This window comes from Doryrhamphus excisus, linkage group LG5 (assembly GCF_037039965.1).
Source record: "Doryrhamphus excisus strain RoL-2023G ecotype Guam linkage group LG5, RoL_Dexc_Guam_v1.1, whole genome shotgun sequence".
NCBI classification, from domain to species: Eukaryota; Metazoa; Chordata; class Actinopteri; order Syngnathiformes; family Syngnathidae; genus Doryrhamphus; species Doryrhamphus excisus.
The window spans coordinates 18,228,196-18,247,643 of record NC_136361.1 but is presented as its reverse complement, the minus strand read 5'-3'; the positions used below and the strand labels follow the sequence as shown (position 1 = coordinate 18,247,643).

The 19,448-nt window shown below is 41.3% G+C and overlaps 3 protein-coding genes across 5 annotated transcripts in view; 2 read left to right on the top strand and 1 right to left on the bottom strand.

Annotated features, from left to right (window-relative positions):
* Window positions 1-304: 304 nt before the first annotated feature.
* rap1gapl (RAP1 GTPase activating protein-like) lies at window positions 305-7,989 on the bottom strand. Its single transcript, XM_078790468.1, has 19 exons — window positions 7,850-7,989; window positions 7,747-7,764; window positions 7,556-7,646; window positions 7,438-7,473; window positions 7,327-7,374; window positions 7,037-7,234; window positions 5,820-5,917; window positions 5,657-5,735; window positions 5,476-5,529; window positions 5,291-5,374; window positions 3,552-3,652; window positions 3,353-3,482; window positions 3,106-3,273; window positions 1,937-2,008; window positions 1,781-1,867; window positions 1,534-1,683; window positions 712-795; window positions 619-638; window positions 305-550 (listed from the first exon to the last, which is right to left on the bottom strand). Exons 1-19 carry the CDS (start codon window positions 7,933-7,935, stop codon window positions 484-486), a joined length of 1,671 nt encoding a protein of 556 aa, XP_078646594.1. The 5' UTR covers window positions 7,936-7,989; the 3' UTR covers window positions 305-483.
* Window positions 7,990-8,949: 960 nt separating this feature from the next.
* On the top strand, window positions 8,950-15,295 carry casp2 (caspase 2, apoptosis-related cysteine peptidase). 3 transcript variants are annotated; one of them, XM_058053180.2, is made up of 12 exons: window positions 8,950-9,115; window positions 9,452-9,605; window positions 10,044-10,178; window positions 10,250-10,324; window positions 10,749-10,818; window positions 11,231-11,322; window positions 11,519-11,701; window positions 11,787-11,915; window positions 11,982-12,072; window positions 12,582-12,782; window positions 13,740-13,849; window positions 13,931-15,292. In XM_058053180.2, exons 2-12 carry the CDS (start codon window positions 9,456-9,458, stop codon window positions 14,063-14,065), a joined length of 1,371 nt encoding a protein of 456 aa, XP_057909163.2. In that variant the 5' UTR covers window positions 8,950-9,115; window positions 9,452-9,455; the 3' UTR covers window positions 14,066-15,292. The 3 variants fall into 3 exon arrangements, with proteins under 3 accessions (XP_057909163.2, XP_057909165.2, XP_057909164.2); XM_058053182.2 differs by having other exon boundaries at window positions 12,582-12,770; window positions 13,931-15,291; XM_058053181.2 differs by lacking the exon at window positions 8,950-9,115 and adding an exon at window positions 9,122-9,364 and having other exon boundaries at window positions 13,931-15,295.
* A 189-nt stretch (window positions 15,296-15,484) lies between these two features.
* LOC131105637 (chloride channel protein 1) overlaps window positions 15,485-19,448 on the top strand; it is a 29,808-nt gene continuing 25,844 nt past the window's right edge. The window contains exons 1-3 of the mRNA XM_078790851.1: window positions 15,485-16,418; window positions 17,000-17,127; window positions 17,757-18,094. Of these exons, the coding sequence (XP_078646977.1) occupies window positions 18,044-18,094 (51 nt within the window). The 5' untranslated portion in view covers window positions 15,485-16,418; window positions 17,000-17,127; window positions 17,757-18,043. The remainder of the gene's footprint in view (window positions 16,419-16,999; window positions 17,128-17,756; window positions 18,095-19,448) is intronic.

Sequence of the window (19,448 nt, the reverse complement as noted above, 5' to 3'; positions counted from 1 at the left end):
ATTTCACTTACAAATAAAATGTGTTACTACTATTACCACTAATATTTTTGACTGTTTCACTTCAGCAATAGAATTTAATATTTTCTGTTTTTTCTGACATTTTCATGGTAATTGCTGCTGTTGTTCTTGTCTCTCATTGTACTGTCCCCCTCTTTCCTCTTCTGTTTTCTTTTTTATTCTTTTCTATCCCCTCCTGCTCCAAATTTGCATCACAAAAAAAAACATCAAATAAAGCCAAATAATACTGCATATAACAGGGAAGTATAAATAATTAGATCAATAATTCTATCGGCCCCAATGGCTGGACAGTTTCAAAAGAATTTATTTTTCCACAAAAATCATTGCCATTATTATAGTGAAACAATCACATCAGTAGCGATACTACCTTTAATTTCTATTTACATGAGTCATCAACAGGGCAGTAAGGTGAACATACAGGTTATATATATGTGCACTATTAACATCAAAACTCTGCAAACTGGTTTACGTATCCTCTTGAGGACTTGCTTGATCTCTGACCTCGGCCGGTCCCAAGTCAGATATTTTGTCGCTGTAAACATAAATCTCTATGAGCTCACGCTAAAGTGGAATATGCCAACTTGTCGTGACGAGTCTCACCTCTCCGCATCCCGGTCTGCCTGTAAAAGAGGTTTGGAAACAAATATGAGTGCCGGAGTTGGTGTAAATTATTTAAATCATGTAAAGTTTTACCTTAGGCTTCTGTGGTGAGATGACGCTAATCTTCCTGGGCATGCTGAGGGTCTCGAATGAGTGGCTCCTCACTCTGATGGCTCGCTAGAAATACATTTAAAGCATGTATGCCAATGTCAACAATATCAAGAACTACAGTATAAAGCATTTATTTACCAATAAACTAAAAAATATAAATAAAATAATATAAATAATATAAATATTTTGTGAATGAAATAAAATATATTTTAAATTTTAAATTTAAAAAATAAATAAATAAAAATTTGCTATATTAAGATATTCTCCAGACTTTCACACAACCTGTTTCACAATTATAGTTTATGTCTTCAAATCGGGAAAAAAACACATTTATACTCATAATGTCCCCATATTTGTTGTGTGGTCCCAATATTCCTTATGAAGAAAAATGATTACATATAAATTACAATAATTCTGTTATTGTTTACTATTGTTAAATTATATCACAATTATAGTTTGTGTCTTCAAATCGAGAAAAAAAACACATTTATACTCATAATAACCCCATAATTGTTTTATACTACAGTATAAAGCATTTATTTACCAATAAACATGATTTGATAAATTATTGTTTAATTATTAGCCATGGTGTTGTCAGGGCTTTTTTTTAACTCCTGTATTTCTTTACTTATTCAGTTAATTTTTTATTTTATTTTCTATGTATTATTTAAGTCATTATTTTGTAATTTACAGTACTTATTTTTCTATTATTACTGCATTAGTCTTGCTTAAAATAAATCAAAGATGACCATGATATAAAAGGGGAAATGGTAATTTTTTAAATGGAGGAGTCCAATGGTTCACCTTAAAGTTCTCAATAAAACCCCCACTCCCTTCGGACACCCCCCTGACACCCTCAGCACTGGGAGAAGGTGATGGCTCCCTCATCATGCACTGAGAACGGGTGGACAGCTCGGCCTGGAGACTTTCCAGAAGTGATGAACGAGTGCGCAGCTTGGTTAAAAAAAAAAAAAAAAAAAAAAAGCACAGAAGCAAACAGCAGCTTAGAGCAAAATTGACATTGTCTACAAAAGATGAATTATATTTATACCTCCAGTCTGCTGAATTGCTCGGCTTTATAGCAGGAAATCTCTGCATTGATGAGCTTGGTCAGGAGGAATTCTCTCAGCAGAGAGCGCTAATGAAAAGACAGTTAAGGTTAATGAACACCAGATTAGTCATGATGATTAGTGTGACTGCGTCCTACATCGGTGAAGATGGGGGGTTCTGGGAGGACAGGACCAAACGGCGGAACGTCTTCTCTGGCTGTAATACATATCTGTCAAAAAGGGGGTACTGTCAATAAATATACTCACTGGTCACAACATTATGTACATATATGCTGCAATCTAATAACAAATATCCCTTGATTAAAATAATCAGTCCATCCATTCATCCATCCATGCAGGGTCGCGGGGGTATGCTGGAGCCTATCCCAGCTGACTTCTGGTAAGAGGCGGGGTACACCCTGGACTCACTTTCATACCTATGGACAATTTAGCATCGCCAATTCGCCCTAACATATATGTTACATGCACGCATGCACGGGGAGAACATGCAAACTCCACACCGATGGTGGAATTGAACCCTGGTCTCCTAGCTGTGAGGTCTGCGCGCTAACCACTAGTCCACCGTGCCACCTAAATCCCAAATTATTCATTCATTCATTTTCTACCACTTTTCCTCATGAGGGTTGCGGGGGTGCTGGAGCCTATCCCAGCTGTCTTTGGGCGAGAGGCGGGGTACACCCTGGACTGGTGACCAGCCAATCACAGGGCACATATAGACAAACAACCATTCACACTCACATTCATACCTATGGACAATTTGGAGTCGCCGATTAACCTAGCATGTTTTTGGAATGTGGGAGGAAACCGGAGTACCCGGGGAAAACTCACGCATGCACGGGGAGAACACGCAAACTCCACACCGATGGTGGAATTGAACCCTGGTCTCCTAGCTGTGAGGTCTGCGCGCCAACCACTCGTCCACCGTGCCACCTAAATCCCAAATTATTCATTCATTTTCTACCGCTTTTCCTCACGAGGATCGCGGGAGGTGCTGGAGCCTATCCCAGCTGTCTTTGGGCGAGAGGCGGGGTACACCCTGGACTGGTCGCCAGCCAATCACAGGGCACATATAGACAAACAACCATTCACACTCACATTCATACCTATGGACAATTTGGAGTCGCCAATTAACCTAGCATGTTTGTGGAATGTGGGAGGAAACCGGAGTACCCGGAGAAAACCCACGCATGCACAGGGAGAACATGCAAACTGGAATTGAACCCTGGTCTCCTAGCTGTGAGGTCTGCACGCTAACCACTCGACCACCATGCCGCCTAAATCTCAAATTATATTTTATATATTGTACCTGATATGCAGCTTGGCCTGTGTCTTTCGCCGCCTTCCTCTGAACCCTCCGGACCACGATGAAACAGTGCAGGAAGTGTGACTTAATGACATCAGCGAGGAAAGGTGTTTGACCTTCCTGGTAGACCAGCGCCACGATGTCATTGCCGATATGTCTCTTTCTTTGTAACTGTTGAAGGATGAGGAGAAAAATTATTGTTTATGTATTTTTTTTATTGATTAGAAGAGATACAGTACTAGTAGCTGACTTGCTGTGGGTCGCCATCGGTGAAGGGCAGTTTGGTTGCCACGTGGAACATGATCTCGTTCCCATGAAAGGAAGTAACAACTGCTTGGTTTCCTGTCTGGCCGTGACATACATCGAGGCCTCCTCTGAAGCTGAGGATTTGGGTAGGATGTCACATAAATATATGCGCACGTGTCTTTTTATGCAATTAAAACTTGTACCCAGTGAAGCCTTGCAGTTGAACAGTGTCCCCCAAAATAGACAGGAACTCTGTGAACTCTTCACTTTCCTCGTTGTTACCAAGTATGTCTTCCTCAGTGAACTGGAGAGAGATAAAAGTACGTTTGAGAAGATTATACAGTGAGACCGCCAAAGTATAATGAAATGTAGGCATTTTTTTTTTCTTCTTAACGACAGCACTTAGCATAGCTTGACTACATCGGATGACTTCATCATTCATTCATTCATTTTCTAGCGATTATCCTCACGAGGGTCGTGCTGGAGCCTATCCCAGCTGTCTTCGGGCGAGAGAGAGAGGCGGGGTACACTTTGGACTGGTCGCCAGCCAATCACAGGGCACATATAGACAAACAACCATTCACACTCACATTCATAACTATGGACAATTTGGAGACGCCAATTAACCTAGCATGTTTTTGGAATGTGGGAGGAAACCGGAGTACCCGGAGAAAATCTACACATGCACGGGGAGAACATGCAAACTCCACACAGAGATGGAATTGAACTGGGGTCTTCTAGCTGTGAGGCTTGCGCGCTAACCACTTTAACACCGCATTTTAATGATTCATTCATTCATTCATTTTCTACCACTTTTCCTCATAAGGGTCGCGGGGGTGCTGGAGCCTATACCAGCTGTCTTCGGGTGAGAGGCGGGGTACACCCTGGACTGGTCGCCAGCCAATCACAGTGCACATATAGCCAAACAACCATTCACACTCACATTCATACCTATGGACAATTTGGAGTCGCTAATTAACCTAGCATGTTTTTGGAATGTGGGAGTTAAAACATGCAAACTCCACACAGAGATAGCCGAGGGTGGAATCGAACTCGGGTCTCCTAGCTGTGTGGCCTGCGCGCTAACCACTCGTTTGTCGTGTACCTGGATGACTTTTTATTCAAACATATTTAATAGACAAAATGGTGATTAAAATGGTGTTTGTGTCTCTTTGCATCCATATTTCAGAAAAAAGTTTGAACACCCCCTGCTTTAAATTGGAACATTCTATAGATTTGGGGTAAAATATGCCTCATGGGACCTCTGGGCATGGCTGTGTTATGGCGTATTTAAGATATTTATTTGAAAAAAAGTAGGAGCAAAGATGAATATCAACAGCACCAAGGCTTAGCGTCAACAAATGTGTCATCACTTGTTACTATTACTACTTTTGTTTTTTTTAACATTACACTAAGTAGGGCACAAAACATTAATTTATTTACTTTTTTCTGCTGACATTTTAAATGAAAACATGATAGAAATCACACATTTATTTGTGTTTAAGTGGCTCTCACGGCTCTCTTAGCCAAAAAGGTTTTCGGCCCCTGCATTACACAGTTGTTAAATCTTTTTTTCGTCGTATTACCATTAAAAATGATACTCAACGTGACTCATATCATTGTTGTATTACAGCTTTGTCATTTAAATTAAGCCTGAATTGTTATTTTCGCAGCCTCGAAACAAAAAAAATGTGACTCAAATCATTGTTGCATTCATCAAAATGAAGTCTGAGTACTTTTTTTCACATATTTTTACACTTGTATGATTGTTAAGAATGTTAAAAATGTTGCTCAAGACAGCTAATAAAAGGTTTTCGGATGGACGCATATTCCCTCTGGAGTGGATGAATTCTATTTCCTGTTACATCTTATAAGGAGAAATCCACAGTATTTCTCACAGCTCAAGAAAACGAACATATGAAAACCAAAATTCAGCTCATACCTGATCTTCTTTCTGGTACAGCACGCCAAACTTGAAATTGGAAGACACTCTGTGCTCATCGAATGCACTTATTAGCAATGGAGCCTCAAACACGAGAGAGAGAGAGAGAGAGAGAGAACAAGCAAAAGGATGTTGGTTTATTAAAAAAATAAAGTTGTTCATTGTTGTTATGTTGAAAGACCTACTTTGAGGTAGCACACGACTTCAAACTTGGACACAGTCACTCTGTCACACAGCATCTAGAGGTAATATGTTTATCTGTCAGTTTCTTGAGGTTTTAGCTCTGCAGCAAAATAAATCTTTCGGATATAAAATAACAAGCCGATAAGAGGTGCAAGTTAAGGTTCAAGCACTTAAAATGGGTACCTTTGCCAGTTCCACAGCTGAAGGAATGCCGGGAAAAAGCGACAGGGAGAAAACCCCATGCAGAGAACACTCTTTCATTCTATGAGAAAAACACAATGTAAATAAGATTTATTGGCTCCGTCGGCATGAAGTAGTATTTGTTTGATGAATATAATAATTTCACCTTAGTATGACTCGCATCCGATTGTCCTCCTCCTCCAAACACACAGACAGAACCAGTGGCCCTAAAGAAGGATCCACTGCTGTGAATGAATGGTGATACTGGGAAGGAAGGGAATAAAAAGTAAGAAGACAGTGAGTGAACCCTTAGTGCTAAGGTTTACATGACGCTATCCGATTTAATCGGCTCCACTTGGTCAGCTCAGCTTCCAAACTATTCTTATATATATATCTATATAGACATATAGATATATATATAAGAATATATTCTTCAACATATTTCTACACTGTTGTTTGTGAAACTATTATTTCATCATTAATTTAAAAATGTGCCCATTGCTGAAATCTTTTTAATATGATGTGACATGGCTCAGGTGGTGGAGTGTTTGATTGCCAGTTCAGTTCCTGTGTAGGTGGAACATAGCCAGCTCGACACATTTCCAAAGCATTTCAGCCCAGCTTCAGCTCTTCATCTTCCAAACAACTCCAAAATTAATTCTTCTATTTCCATTTTCAAAACATTATCAACTTTTCACCATTCACACGCACTGTATAATCTAATTACAACTATTATTGATGTCATAAAGGTATTTAGAGATAAATCAAAGTCTACCAAGCGAATATATTTGAGAGTAAATTCAACAATTCAATTCAAACAAAAAATAAATAAAATCACTGTACTATGGAGCTGACTGACCCGTGAGCGGAAGAACTGGTGGTAAATTTTGGCCTCGCCGTACAGTGAGTGAACTCTTAGTGCTAAGTTTTACATGACGCCATCCGATTGAATCGACTCCACTTGTAGACTAATTAGCATCAATGGTCAGCTCAGCTTCCAAACTATTATTATATTCATTTTACATTTCAACATATTTCTACACTGTTGTTTGTGAAACTATTATTTCCTCATTAATTGAAAAATGCGCTCATTACTGAAATTTGTTTGGTTGCCAGTTCAGTTCCTGTGTAGGTGGAACATAGCCAGCTCTACATATTTCCAAAGCATTTCAGCCCAGCTTCAGCTCTTCATCTTCCAAACAACGCATTATCAACTTTTCACCATGCACACGCACTGTATAGTATAGTTACAACTATTATTGATGTCATAAAGGTACGTAGAGTTAAATCAAAGTCTACCAAGTAAATATATTTGACAGTAAATTCAACAATTCAATTCAAAATAAAAATTTAAAAAATCACTGTACTATGGCGCTGACTGACCCGTGAGCGGAAGAACTGGTGGTAAATTTTGGCCTCGCCGTCTCTTTCCATGATTTCGTAACCGTCACCGTGGAAGCCGTGATGCGAGGAAGTGGGACTGTCATCTGCAAGCCTCCCCAAAGGAGGGTCTATCCAGTATCCCCCCAGCTTTGACGGGAGGATGATTGGCAGATCTCCACCTATCATTAAAAGCTGAGACTAAAACAGACAATGGCGAGGGCCGGTGTTGCTTTCAAAGTTCAGGGGAACGATAAGTAAATGTTGCTGTTTTTTAGATAGATTGAACTCACTTTAAGAGGTAGAGGGAACTCACATCGCTGCTCATCAAGTCTGCTGCCCTAATGGAGCAAAGATAGACTGGCGGTGACCTTTAACTTTTTACACAGATCACAATAGCTTACCTGGAGTTTTTCTATGATTTCAAACAACTCTGTTTCCTGATTTGTCACAAATATGAAAAGAAAGATATGCAACATTAGAATGTAATTAGGAGGTCTAGCTAGACAGATATGATAGCACCTTCTGGTTGTTGCTTGCAGAGTGGATTGACTTCCTTTCATTGACAGGAGAGTCCAACATGTCCACTGTTTTGTCCTCTGCAGGTTGAGCTCTGCAGCAACAAGTGCATTCAATACAATAAAATTCCACACGAAAGCATTTACAGTATGTGTCTTAAAGTCGGGTCAATAAACGTAAAAGTAAAGCCTCACCCTGGATCAGTTTCCACGCTGTAAACAAGAAAGTGAGAAACATTCATACAAATGACTATTGTTAATTATTCAGTCCATTACCTTAAATGGTGTTTTCACTCACCTTCCATAAGCCCCAAAAGTGAAGCTTCTCTTTCTAGACAAGGATGCATCTTCTCTCTTTTCTCCCTCCATGTTTGTACTGTACATGCAAGTTTGCAATGTAGTCAATCAAGGCTGGCAAAAGCACTGGATTAATTCACTCAATAATTCTCCTCCTCCATGACCCCCTACCTCGCTCTCTCATTTAAAGCTTCCCGTCACTCTTTCTTTTCTGTCCTGCTGTCATTCATGCAGCTTAAAGCACAAGTCGCAGGATACCACCAATACGGCAAAGTGGCTTCTGCCGTCAAGTCACAAACATGCTTGTGCTGGCTCTTAAAGATGGACTTGTGAATAAATAAAGGAAATGACACATGATACATGATTTTCTGTACGGACCTGTTACCCTTTGAGAGTCACTAAAGATCATCAATTATTGACAGCTGCACAGTAAGGGTGAGGAGATAGACAGCAGGGGAGGGTGAAGTGGTCCAAGGCGAGCAGAAGTGCAGCGAGCCAGAGAGAAACCACAAAATTAGGTACACAAGTGTATTGAAAGTTGCGGCTTTCACACAAAGAAATACTATAATTAACCTTGTAGTTTGCATTGTGCAGAACTGCAATACGCCACACTAAGAGGCGTTCCTAATGATTTTCCCCTCTCTAAATAAACAATGGAAGTACTTTAAAGATTCAAAGTATCTTCCAGTAGGATGCAGTGCAGATGTCCACAACTACTATAATAAACATAATGCTAACACGTCGCCATTTTTATAAGGTAAATAGTTTTCCACAGCTTTAATGGCTGGTGGCCTTATCAACTAGTAAAACTGAAGCGTTAATACTCTACTAATAATTACGAAACACATATTACACAAAGTCCTTCAATTTCCAAAAACTAGCAAAATGCATTTTTATGTATATGCATGTTTAAACAACATTCAATGTCCCGCCATTACAGGTAGGTTCATGTCTCTCGCCAGCTAGCCTCTTACCGATTGGATGTCTGACAATGACGCGCCAAAATAACAAAAATATGATTGGCTAGTCAATATGTCATTCTATGTTTCAGAGCCCTCATTGGGCCAGATAATAAACAATAACATTCTGGCTCCCCCTATCTGGAAGGGGCGACTGGAGAGTAAGTACCCGCGGAAGTTGTGGAGGTTTGCGGACGGTGTGGGATGCCGTTTTGTGGCGTGAAAACAGTGTAAAAAAACAACAGTCTGGTGCGTTCCCTTTGAAGGGCTGTCATTCTACTACGGAAACAGAAAAAAAACGTTTGAAGGTGAGTTCGTAAGTGATACCACAAGGATTGGCTCACTCAGGAAGTTTGCTAGCTAGCTCGAGCTTCACGACCGTCAGCCATCAACTGTCAGCGTGTAGCTTGATTATTGTTATTTTTTTATGCCTCATTACCTTTAATGTCTAACTATGTTTGCATTCTGAACGATTGTAGTTAGTATTCGTATTTTTTTGTCTGTTTTTTTCGAATTACAAACCTCTCCTCTGTGTTTTTTGCAACTCTTCACCATCGGTATGTTTCATCGAAAGAGCTGAGCATCCTACAATATTAATCTTCATTATTTCCACCCTAGTTACAACAATGGTGTGTTTGTTGTAGCAAAATGCTCGGTTGTGGCATGCTGGAGAGGGACAGACAGGCTCTGCGGAAACGTTCTGCTACCCTGTGCAAGCAGATGGTGGTGGACGAGCTGCTCCTTCAATGTCTGCAGGCGGACAACATCCTCACTGAGAACATGGCCGAGGGCATCCTGGTATGTTTTTTTGTCAATTTTGTCTACTTAATATTTTAAAAAAAAACGTTTGTTGTGGAGAGATGATTCAGATTTGACATGGTAACAACCTTGAGGGTTTAATTTGAAATAGACACCTACTACTACTACTACTACTACCGCCACTATTAAACATGTGATGAAATGTACCTAGAATTCATAAAGAAAGTGTTGTGACACTGCCAAGACACACTGGCGGAAAAGCAGAGGTAAAATAAAATAAAAGTACAGTGACTGTGTTACAGGTATACAAATATACTCAAGTGAAAAAAGGAAAATGCAGTATAAGCCTCAAACCAGGCGTTGAAGCAAAACCTTTTGCAGATTAAGTGTTTTTTTGTGGAGGTTTTTTGGCGCAAACCCCAACAAAACTGTTTAGTTTTTATTCCTGTCACGAGTCTGATTAACTTTTCTTCACAGGCCGAACCGACGTCTCAGAAGCGCAGCTGGCGTTTGCTGTATCTCCTTCCCAAGCGGGGGCCACAAGCCTTCCAAAGCTTCTGCACCGCTCTGAAAGACACCGAGCAGCAACACCTGTGTGAGCTGCTCACACAGGTCAGTGAGAAAAAGACAGTTAACCACACCCATGTATGCACACACGGTCCTAATGTGTTTCATGGTTGCAGGGTTTGCTTCCCGAGGAGGCGTCAGAGGGACAAACGGGGCTGCAGCTTATGCAGGCCTCAGAGCGGAGGAGAGAGGTGAGCCACGTTTGTTAGCAGCCTTATTGCTAAGTTTCACTTGCTGTACTGGTAGCCAAAATATTACAAGCACTTCTGTTTGTGTGTGTGTGTGTGTGTGTGTGTGTGTGTGTGTGTGTGTGTGAGAGAGAGATGCAAACTGCACAACTATATATACGTAAATATACTGTTACATCACTGTAAACGTTACACTTAACACCTCCATTTGATAAACTGCTAATTAGATCTCCTATAATACAACAAAAGCCAGTAATGTATAATTAGTGCATTTTTTTTTAATTAACACTAACATGGTAATAGTGTTGATCAAAGTTTATCATATATTATCTTTGTAAAGGCAGATACACGTGTACCTAATGTAATCTACACTGAGTATTTACTTAACCGTTCCCCATTAAGGCTGAGCACACTCTCTTTATTACAGAGGTACAGCGACTCTTCTTTTCCACTTTCTACCCAGGAGGAAACTGCAGCCAAGCGAGCAAAGATGCACGGTGAGATGTAACGGTGTCATTGTCAGTATTATGCTGTTTCCTTGGTGCTGTAAAAATAATAATTATAATAATAATAATAATAAATACACCTGGAATGCATAGGATGTTATCCAGTGAGCAGCACAGTGTTGTTTGTATTATCATTTTACTGAATGAGGTGACACACCTCATGAGTGACTCATTCGCTGACGTAATGGTGGTGTCTCGTTTTACAGCACGTTTTTCCAGTGCACCCCCAGTGCACATTGTAATCAGATCTGATACATGTGAAAACCTCTGACAGTGGCAATCAAAACAAAGCATTGGCATCACTCTAATACTGGATGTCATTGGGAGTGTACAGGTGTACCTAATGAAGTGTCAAGTGTGTGTGTGTGTGTGTCAGAGATTTAACATTATTTATGTTTTACAGAGTCCATGGAGTTCAGTCTGGCGTCGGACAGCCCCATCACCACCCCGGTGCTCCCTTGCACACACGACTTCTACCTCTCTCGCTGCCAAACGGTATTGCAATTTATATGAATGAAGGATCTATAATATGAATGAGAGATTGTGGTGCTCATTATATATTATAATGTATTTTATACATTGTGTAGGAAAGTCTTACTAAACCACATTTGTTTTTGTGGGTTTTAATTGTGAATCATGAATCTAAAATGATCCCCTAGTCATCCACATCCATTTCTTCCCTGCGTTCCAGTCATATAGAATGATTTCCTCCCCACGTGGTTTAGCCCTGGTGATCAGCAATGTGACATTTAACCCTTGCGCCACACCCGACCTTGACACCAGGAAAGGAGGCGAGGTGGACGACGAGGTACTCAGGAAGGTCTTCACAGAGCTGGACTACATGGTCACAGTCCACAGAGACCTGACTGCTGAGGTGATGTCGTCTCGCTGTTTCATTACGCTGTTGCATTAAAGAAACTGCAGACACACATAAACGTGTTTCGGCGTTATTTTTACAGGACATGAAATCCTGCATCGAGACATTCCGTAGACGTCCGGAGCACCGGACAATGGACAGCTGCGTGGTGTGTCTGCTCTCGCACGGCATAGACGGAGCCGTGTACGGCACAGACGGTCAGCTCCTGCAGGTAGGCTTGTTTCTGTCATTTATCGCTTTTAAAATTGATTTCTAACTTTCTTTTGTTGCTATTCAGCTGGAATGGGTGTTTGAGGCTTTTGACAACGCACACTGCCCGCTGTTGCAGAATAAACCCAAGATGTTTTTCGTCCAAGCATGCAGAGGAGGTAAAGAACTGAACCGTGAAGCAAAGTGACACATTTACACCCTGTAGACAAAACACATCTTTTTAGATTTGTCTGTATTTGTCCAACATAATGGATGCTATATATCACATACAACAACGTAGCAATATGGAGTGGAATAGATTCAACATTTAAACTTCCGATAAGATACCGATATTGACACCCTGACAAAACAGAAGAAATCATAGCCTCCTTGGTGGAGCTAATGAGCAAAATGGCTAATTAGTCTACATGATGAAAGCCGTGATGCCCACCACAAATCCACAGACCCCTTGCGTGTGACTCCAATTACTACGGCACACTCCTTTTGGTCCCGCTAATCCAACACCACATGTGTGCTAAAATGCCATTAGGTGTGGTCGTCTACTTCCTCAGCCGAGCCAAAATGCTGCTCTTTTAGCTTGGGATCACGTGGTCATGTGAAAATAAAAACACAAATTTATGGTTACTACTCCACTCGACTCTACTTGACCGTCATTGTTGCCCCGCAGAGGACCTGGACTGTGGAGTAGAGCAGGTAGATGGGCCGGGAAGGACCAGCTCACCCAGCTGCGAACAGCGGGATGCTGGCAGAGAAGGTCCAGGGGACGCTGGTTCCAGACAGGGAGGAGACTTTGGGCAACCAAGGGTTAAACTACCCCAGCGGTCCGACATGATCTGCGGCTTTGCCTCTCTCAAAGGTCAGAGAATTTGTAAGTTTGCCCTTTTTTGCAATTCTTTTATGAACTATGGCTGTGAATGAAGTGTTAACTTGCCCCTGGCTTTTCTTTACGGCATATGAGAGCATGGCAGAGTATGGCAGGTGCCTTTTTATGAACTTACCATCTAGTCATTCACTCATTCTCAATAAATACAGTGGAAGTTGTACTTATATTCTGAATTGTACAATTTTTCCCAAGTTGTCAGGACAAATAAGCCTCTCAGGTGACACAAAAGTCATTTATTGGTGATTTCCTAATGAGATGAAATACACAGCAAGAAAATAAGTAAACAGACAGATGTCCTAACCCTGGGGTATGGTTAGGCCATAGGACTAACTTTGCAAATTTCCCAGGATCAAATATTTTTATTGATTCCTAGTTTTGATGCCCACTTCGCCAACTGGAAGAAATAGGCGCAAAGAAGAAACTAAAAAATTAGCTTCCAACAACACGGAGTCAGCAAACAAAGTAGAAACTTCATAACATTTACGTTCAAGTTGACAGTTTTGATATTTATTAGAGCCCGACCGATATTGGTGGCTGAATCAATTTTGCATTACATCTTTGCATTACTAAAGTTAAGACTGAGAGTTTATTATTTGTATGCCCTAATGTTAACTGTATTTACTTATTTTTATGCTTTTAGGGTAGTTAAATATTACTTAAAACATTGCCTGTATGGTAAGGTATTTTATGATGGGGACAACTTGACACCGGAACTGACCATTTGTATTTTCTATGGTCAATTTTTATAATAAATAAATACAATTTCTGCAGTCGCCCCAGCATTTATCCACAGATTGGTTTATCCCATCTCTGCTGTGGTTCTTTCCAGTGTTGTCATTGACAAAACAAGCACAAACAATGTTTATTGGCACATGGTTTCCTTGTGTCTCACCCCATTGTGTTCTTGTATTGTAGCCGTTCTTGTTTGGTTTTCTCTTAAAGGTACAGCGGCCATGCGCAACACCAAGCGAGGATCCTGGTACATACAAGAGCTTAACGCTGCCCTGCGCCTCCGAGCCAGAGACACACACCTGGCAGACATCCTCGTGCAGGTGAACATATATCATATATCACTTTGCATGCACAGTACAACAATTGCGGAAATGTCATTCGCTTTGCTTCCCTCTCTCTAGGTCAACGGGCGGATCAAAGAGCGTGAGGGTTACGCCCCCGGGACACCCCACCACCGTTGCAAAGAGATGTCCGAGTTCACCAGCTCTCTGTGCAAAGATCTCTACTTCTTCCCCAAACAGTCCCACTTTTCATAGCGCTCCTGCACCATTCCTGCCCAGTGTGTGCACACATTCCCTCATTCCAAGTGTTTTACTGCCACACACGCGCATGCGCACATTCCAGCCTTACAAGCACACTCACTGGCATCCAAGCATGTATTCATTCACAGTTTATATGTAAACACTGCCTCAGCAACACTGCACACTGAGATGTTGCACAAAGCTAGGAAGTAAGGACGCTTATGCTAATGAAAATGTTCAACATTTTGGTGTACAATTCCACTGCTGACGCAGCAAAGGTGTTAATCCCCTTGAAATGGCATAATTTTAAAATGTGCTTTGTTCAGTTTTTTTTATACAAACTTCATTTATAAGTATTTTTAATGCCCCTTTTAATATGTTGTCAAGTTGTCTTGTCATTGCAGTATGCTGACAGGCAGGGGGCAGTATTGAGAAATGAGGTTGGTGCAGCTCTTTTCCCCCCTACTCTCTCTCTCCACACCAAATATGAACTTCTCCAGCATTCCGGAATGCTTTCTACATTCTCGATGATGTTCCCTTGATACAGTTAAATCCCTCTGACCTGGGTTAAATTACAGGAAATATGTTGTAAATATTTGTTTGTTTTTTTTTTAAATGTAAATGTCACTCATGACAGGGGAACGTGTGGTGCTACTCTTGGGGCCTTATACCTACATTGTGAACTTTGACCTTTAAGCTCGCGCTGACACCCAATCACGCTTCTCCCTGAGGGGGTGCTACACATTTAGCGACAACCGCCACCCACTCAATGTGCATTTTTTTGGGGTATTTTACTGTATATGATACAGGGATTTAAGTCTTCCTTAAAAAAAAAAAAAAACAACGTCTGTCTTGCACTTAGTGGCCCTGTATTGATAAATGACTGTGCTGGCTTTCACAGTATATTGAACCATTTAGCCCCCCCCCCCAAGTCTAACATACAGACAGGGGTATTTCTCAATGCTGTGTGTGCATTGATGTTTCCCAGAAAAAGACCCAAAGAGGCAACATGTGTTTGGTTACAGTGTTGTGTTGGAAGATAATTCATGTTGGGAGCAGTATTGATCTGTAACCAGAGAGCCTTTCAAGCCGGCGTGGTGCATGTGTGCGTTTACCCCTCTTGAGTATTTGTTTTAATAATAAGAAGAGGGGGAAAAAAAGTGAGAGCATGTGAAGGCCATTCACTGCCAAACTTTTGTGCATAGAGGAGGGGGCAAAGGGGATTTATTTCTGTCATCACCGATGACTGCCAAATCTCCTTTACAATAAACAATGTGTTTATCAACAAGAAAAGTGTTTTTTTCTGGTCCCACAGCCGTGTATGTACCCTTAACGCTGCTCTCTGCACAAATGTGCGTTCCTCCTCTCTATTTGAGCCACCTCTTTGCTGTGTTTGTGTGTGTGTTGTTGCCCACGTTACTGTGTGTCCTCGCCATGCTCAGGTGTACTGTGACTGGCCACTCGCTATTCCGCTGCGCTCAGGTCTCTCCGTGCTCTAGGACGTGTGTCATTCCCACCGTGCAGTGATAATATTCATAGTGTATCAGATGGAGGTCCAGGCCAGCTGTCCGGAGTCATTCCCTGTTGACACGCACGTGCACATGCGCGTGCACACATTGTGGTGATGGCAGTAATACATTTCTCTACGGCCTGTGGTGGAGCTGTGAGATTAGGCTGTTATGCACTGGCGTGTGGACCACAAAGCGGGATGGGGTTAAAGGGGATCTGCATGTGTCTATGTCTTTGTGGTTGTCATGATGGTGGCACAACTTGTCAGGCTGAGAGGACGGACCACAGGCCCACACACACACATGCTCATGCTGAAGGATGTTTTTGCAGCAAGCCGCATAGCATCTTCAGCGAAATCTCTGCGGTCTAACGCTATTCTGGGGGTGCTACATTTTGAAGCAATTGTTTCCATACTAAATGTCATTATTGATCCGCTGAATGCCTCTGTTGAACTAACCACTGAGCGTGCTGTGCATGGTCTACAAAACTGCTGGGGCCTTGAATTATCACCAGATCAAAAACAGTGGTATTAACAGCTGTGGCTGTAGGGAATCTCCTGGTGTATTTTTTTTTAAATTAACTTTAAAGATGGCAATAGCTACATTTGAAGTATCATGAGTGGTCAGCACACAGCAGTTGTACAGTATCTACATCTGCATGCACTTTAAAACTTTACTATCGTTCACAATGAACTCATCAGAAGTATTAATGCCAGCTGAGGAGGCGCTATTGTACACCATACTTGTTAACAAATGAGAAATTATTTCCTGTTTCCAGTTAAACGGCCCAACTCCAAGTAAAGCATTTGCAGTGGAAATAGTCTGTTCCAGGGTCAAACTGTTGCCATCATGAAATTGTCGTAAGTATAAAAAAACGTAAATGGTAGGGGTGTAACAAGATCTTTAATGTGATTTCTTGAACATTTATTGTTTAGAAAATCAACTGTCTCATAAAAAAATTAATTAATCACATAAAAATTAACTGCATCATTTTGCCAGCCATGTGCATGTGTGTCTGTTTCCTTCTTTTGCATCCAAATAGGCATGAAGAGAGTTCACTTTGTATTGGTTTCAGCACCTTGGTGTGTTTGTTCCACAGAACAACGACATGAATGGAGTGAGCCCTTCTGTCAATCATGTGGATGGAGGTGGGACTGCTAGCATACACAGACAATAGGGAAGGGTAAAGTAGTGGAAAAGAATTGGTAAACTGCAATATAATTATGTTTTGTCATTAGACTTTTCTTGAAAGTTATGGTCAAATGTTGTTTAGGGTATCTTTGGTGTCTTGTACCATATTTTTTAAATTACAAATAATTGTCTTTGTAGTTTTCGGCACAATCATGCCACTGTTCTGTGACTTTTGGCACTAATTTTCCCGCCTTGCATATCCATACAGAAATGCCATCCATTTATTTTCTATGCCGCTTATCCTCAATAGGGTCGCAGGTATGCTGGAGCCTATCCCATCTGACTTCCGGCGAGAGGCGGGGTACACCCTGGACTGGTCGCCAGCCAATCACAGGACTATCTAATTTATCCATATTGTACTGAGCAACCAGGACAAAGGTGCGTGTACCACTCTGTGATCACTGTCACACATCCACTATCTCTGGTGACTAGGGGCGTCACAAGATGAAATTTGTTCCATAGAACAATGGTATGAACAGAGTGAGACCTTTTTTTTTGTTCATTATAGTTAGATTTCAGATTAACTTTTAAGGTTCTGCTAGGAGCCCCTGTGCTGTATATATTGGATCCGTGCATCCAACCTCGTCAACACCCACCCGAAGCTGCCATGTTGTTTTTTTTGGGTTGGGTTGGGTGGGGTGGGGGGGACGGTGTGATTTACTGGTGCAGCCTGTAAGTGTTATGGGGATTGCCCCCAGCATCATTGGCTGATAAGGTGTGAGCTGTCATGTGAGGTGTCGTATGCACCTTCCTGCTCACGTTGCAGGGGCAGCCCTATAGGGGGTGGGATGTGCGGGGTTGATATGCCCTTCCAAACCCCCCCATCACTGGACCCCTTCCACTTTTACCCTCCCCCTCTCATCCAAATGAGCTCAGTCTATCCAGCAAACACCTCTAATGGCCGACTGGCAGGGAGCAACAAGTGTGTGTGTGTGTGTGTGTGTCTGTGTGTGTGATTAGGTGTCTGCAGTTCTAATAAAGGAAAGTGTCCTTCGTTCCCTCATCAGATGGCTTTGGTCCGCTTTGTCCGCCTGTCTGATTCCTCTCAGCTCGTCCGTCCTGCACTGAATGTCACTCAGCCTCTGGACCACTTTGAGGCCACGACGACGTCCACCAGCATCTTTTTGGAGTGTGTGTGTGTGTGTGTGTGTGTTTCAATGGGTGGTGAAAGTGATTGTCGTTGATTGCATGATTTAACTGGAAGTGTGTATGTGTGTATGTGTGTGGTGGTCCATGCCAGTGGAAATGCTGGGGTCTCCGGCGAGGTTATTTTTGGATCACTGACAGCGTGTCAATGGCTGCAGATGCGTCGCAAAGGAAGGCTCTGAGATACCAACAGACCTTGGTAGGTCTTTCCACATCTTCCTCTACCGTCTTGCATTCTCCATCTTCCACCTGTAGCACCGCACCCCCGCACCCCCACCACAACCCTTTCTTGCTCCTGTCTCTTCTGCTCCATTGGTGGTGGTCCGTTTTCTTGCAAACTTGCTCTCCAGCCGCCTTCCTGCATGTCAAGCTGTTTTATGAGCACCCACGTTACTAAACGCTTCTCTAAAGTCATTACAACTTTAACTCCATTTATCCCAAACCCCAAGTTTGTGTTGCAGATTGTGTCCTAAAGTTCCTTGCTGCCGTCGTCGTCTTGTACGTGTGCGTCTCCTCAAGCTGCTGTCGTTGGTTATAAATACCAAATATGCAAGAAACCTGAGCAGACAGGTTAGGAGGTGCACACTGAGGTGAAGTCACAATATACTCCACTTGTCTTCTTTCATTTAAATGCTCATATTTTAGTTGCTAGTACAAGCTTGAAGTTCAACCCATTCAGCTCTATTCAAAATTGTTTACTAGTTTGGTATATGGTCAGAGGTCACGCAGTGCGGAAGCTGTGATGCTGTGTTTTTGCGCACGGGAGGAAATTAGAGCCTTGGAGGATTTGATGGCTTTACATACTGTATGTGGCAGAGGTGACAGATCCTGAGGAGTAGGAAGGGGAGGGGTGTATTTCCTGTGGATGACATCACAGATTGTGAAATGTTCCTTTTTTTTTAAATTCTTCACATAGTGATGACTATTGATGGATGGTAAATTGTTAGTTTGGGGCTTTGTAAATGACTATAATCATATAATGCAATATCAATTATTTTGAAATAACAAATGATTTTGACTTACTAAAATTATAATGAATTACTAGAAACTTAGATATGCATTTGAACATTTTAGACTGGAAAAATAATGAGACAAAAAGCAGAAATAGTCTTATTGTTTAATGTGAATTTTTAACTATTCCTATTAATTATTGAACATGTAAGTGATGCCCATTTACTGTATATACTCTAAATGCTGCATATTTTCCATTGCAGTGTAACTTTTGTGGGTCTAGATTTAAAACCATCCATTTTCTATACCGCTGTACCGATCAACATTTTATTAATAATAAATAAATCAACAGCATCATAGATTTTTAAAATCTTTTTCGTAATCTTTTTTTGCACATGTAGCTATTTCATATTCCTTTTTTCATATTTTCCCAACACAATAAATAATTTTCCTGCGCATTTAGCATCTTTTTCCAGCACATATGGCAGCTTTTAAATGTTTTTTATTTTACAATATCACAGATACATTTAAGTCGATTATTTTCCCTAAATTCCTAAATTATTTTTCCAGTATATGGCAGCTTTTAAATGTTTTTTATTTTA

Coding starts and splice junctions, on each gene's coding strand:
- casp2 (XM_058053181.2), top strand. CDS start 9,456: ATGCTCGGTTGTGGCATGCTGGAGAGGGACAGACAGGCTCTGCGGAAA. Junction 11,916..11,981: donor CAGACGGTCAGCTCCTGCAG/GTAGGCTTGTTT, acceptor GTTGCTATTCAG/CTGGAATGGGTGTTTGAGGC. Junction 13,850..13,930: donor TGGCAGACATCCTCGTGCAG/GTGAACATATAT, acceptor CCCTCTCTCTAG/GTCAACGGGCGGATCAAAGA.
- rap1gapl (XM_078790468.1), bottom strand. CDS start 7,935: ATGTACAGTACAAACATGGAGGGAGAAAAGAGAGAAGATGCATCCTTG. Junction 7,375..7,437: donor AAATCATAGAAAAACTCCAG/GTAAGCTATTGT, acceptor TTGCTCCATTAG/GGCAGCAGACTTGATGAGCA. Junction 1,868..1,936: donor AACCCCCCATCTTCACCGAT/GTAGGACGCAGT, acceptor TCTTTTCATTAG/CGCTCTCTGCTGAGAGAATT.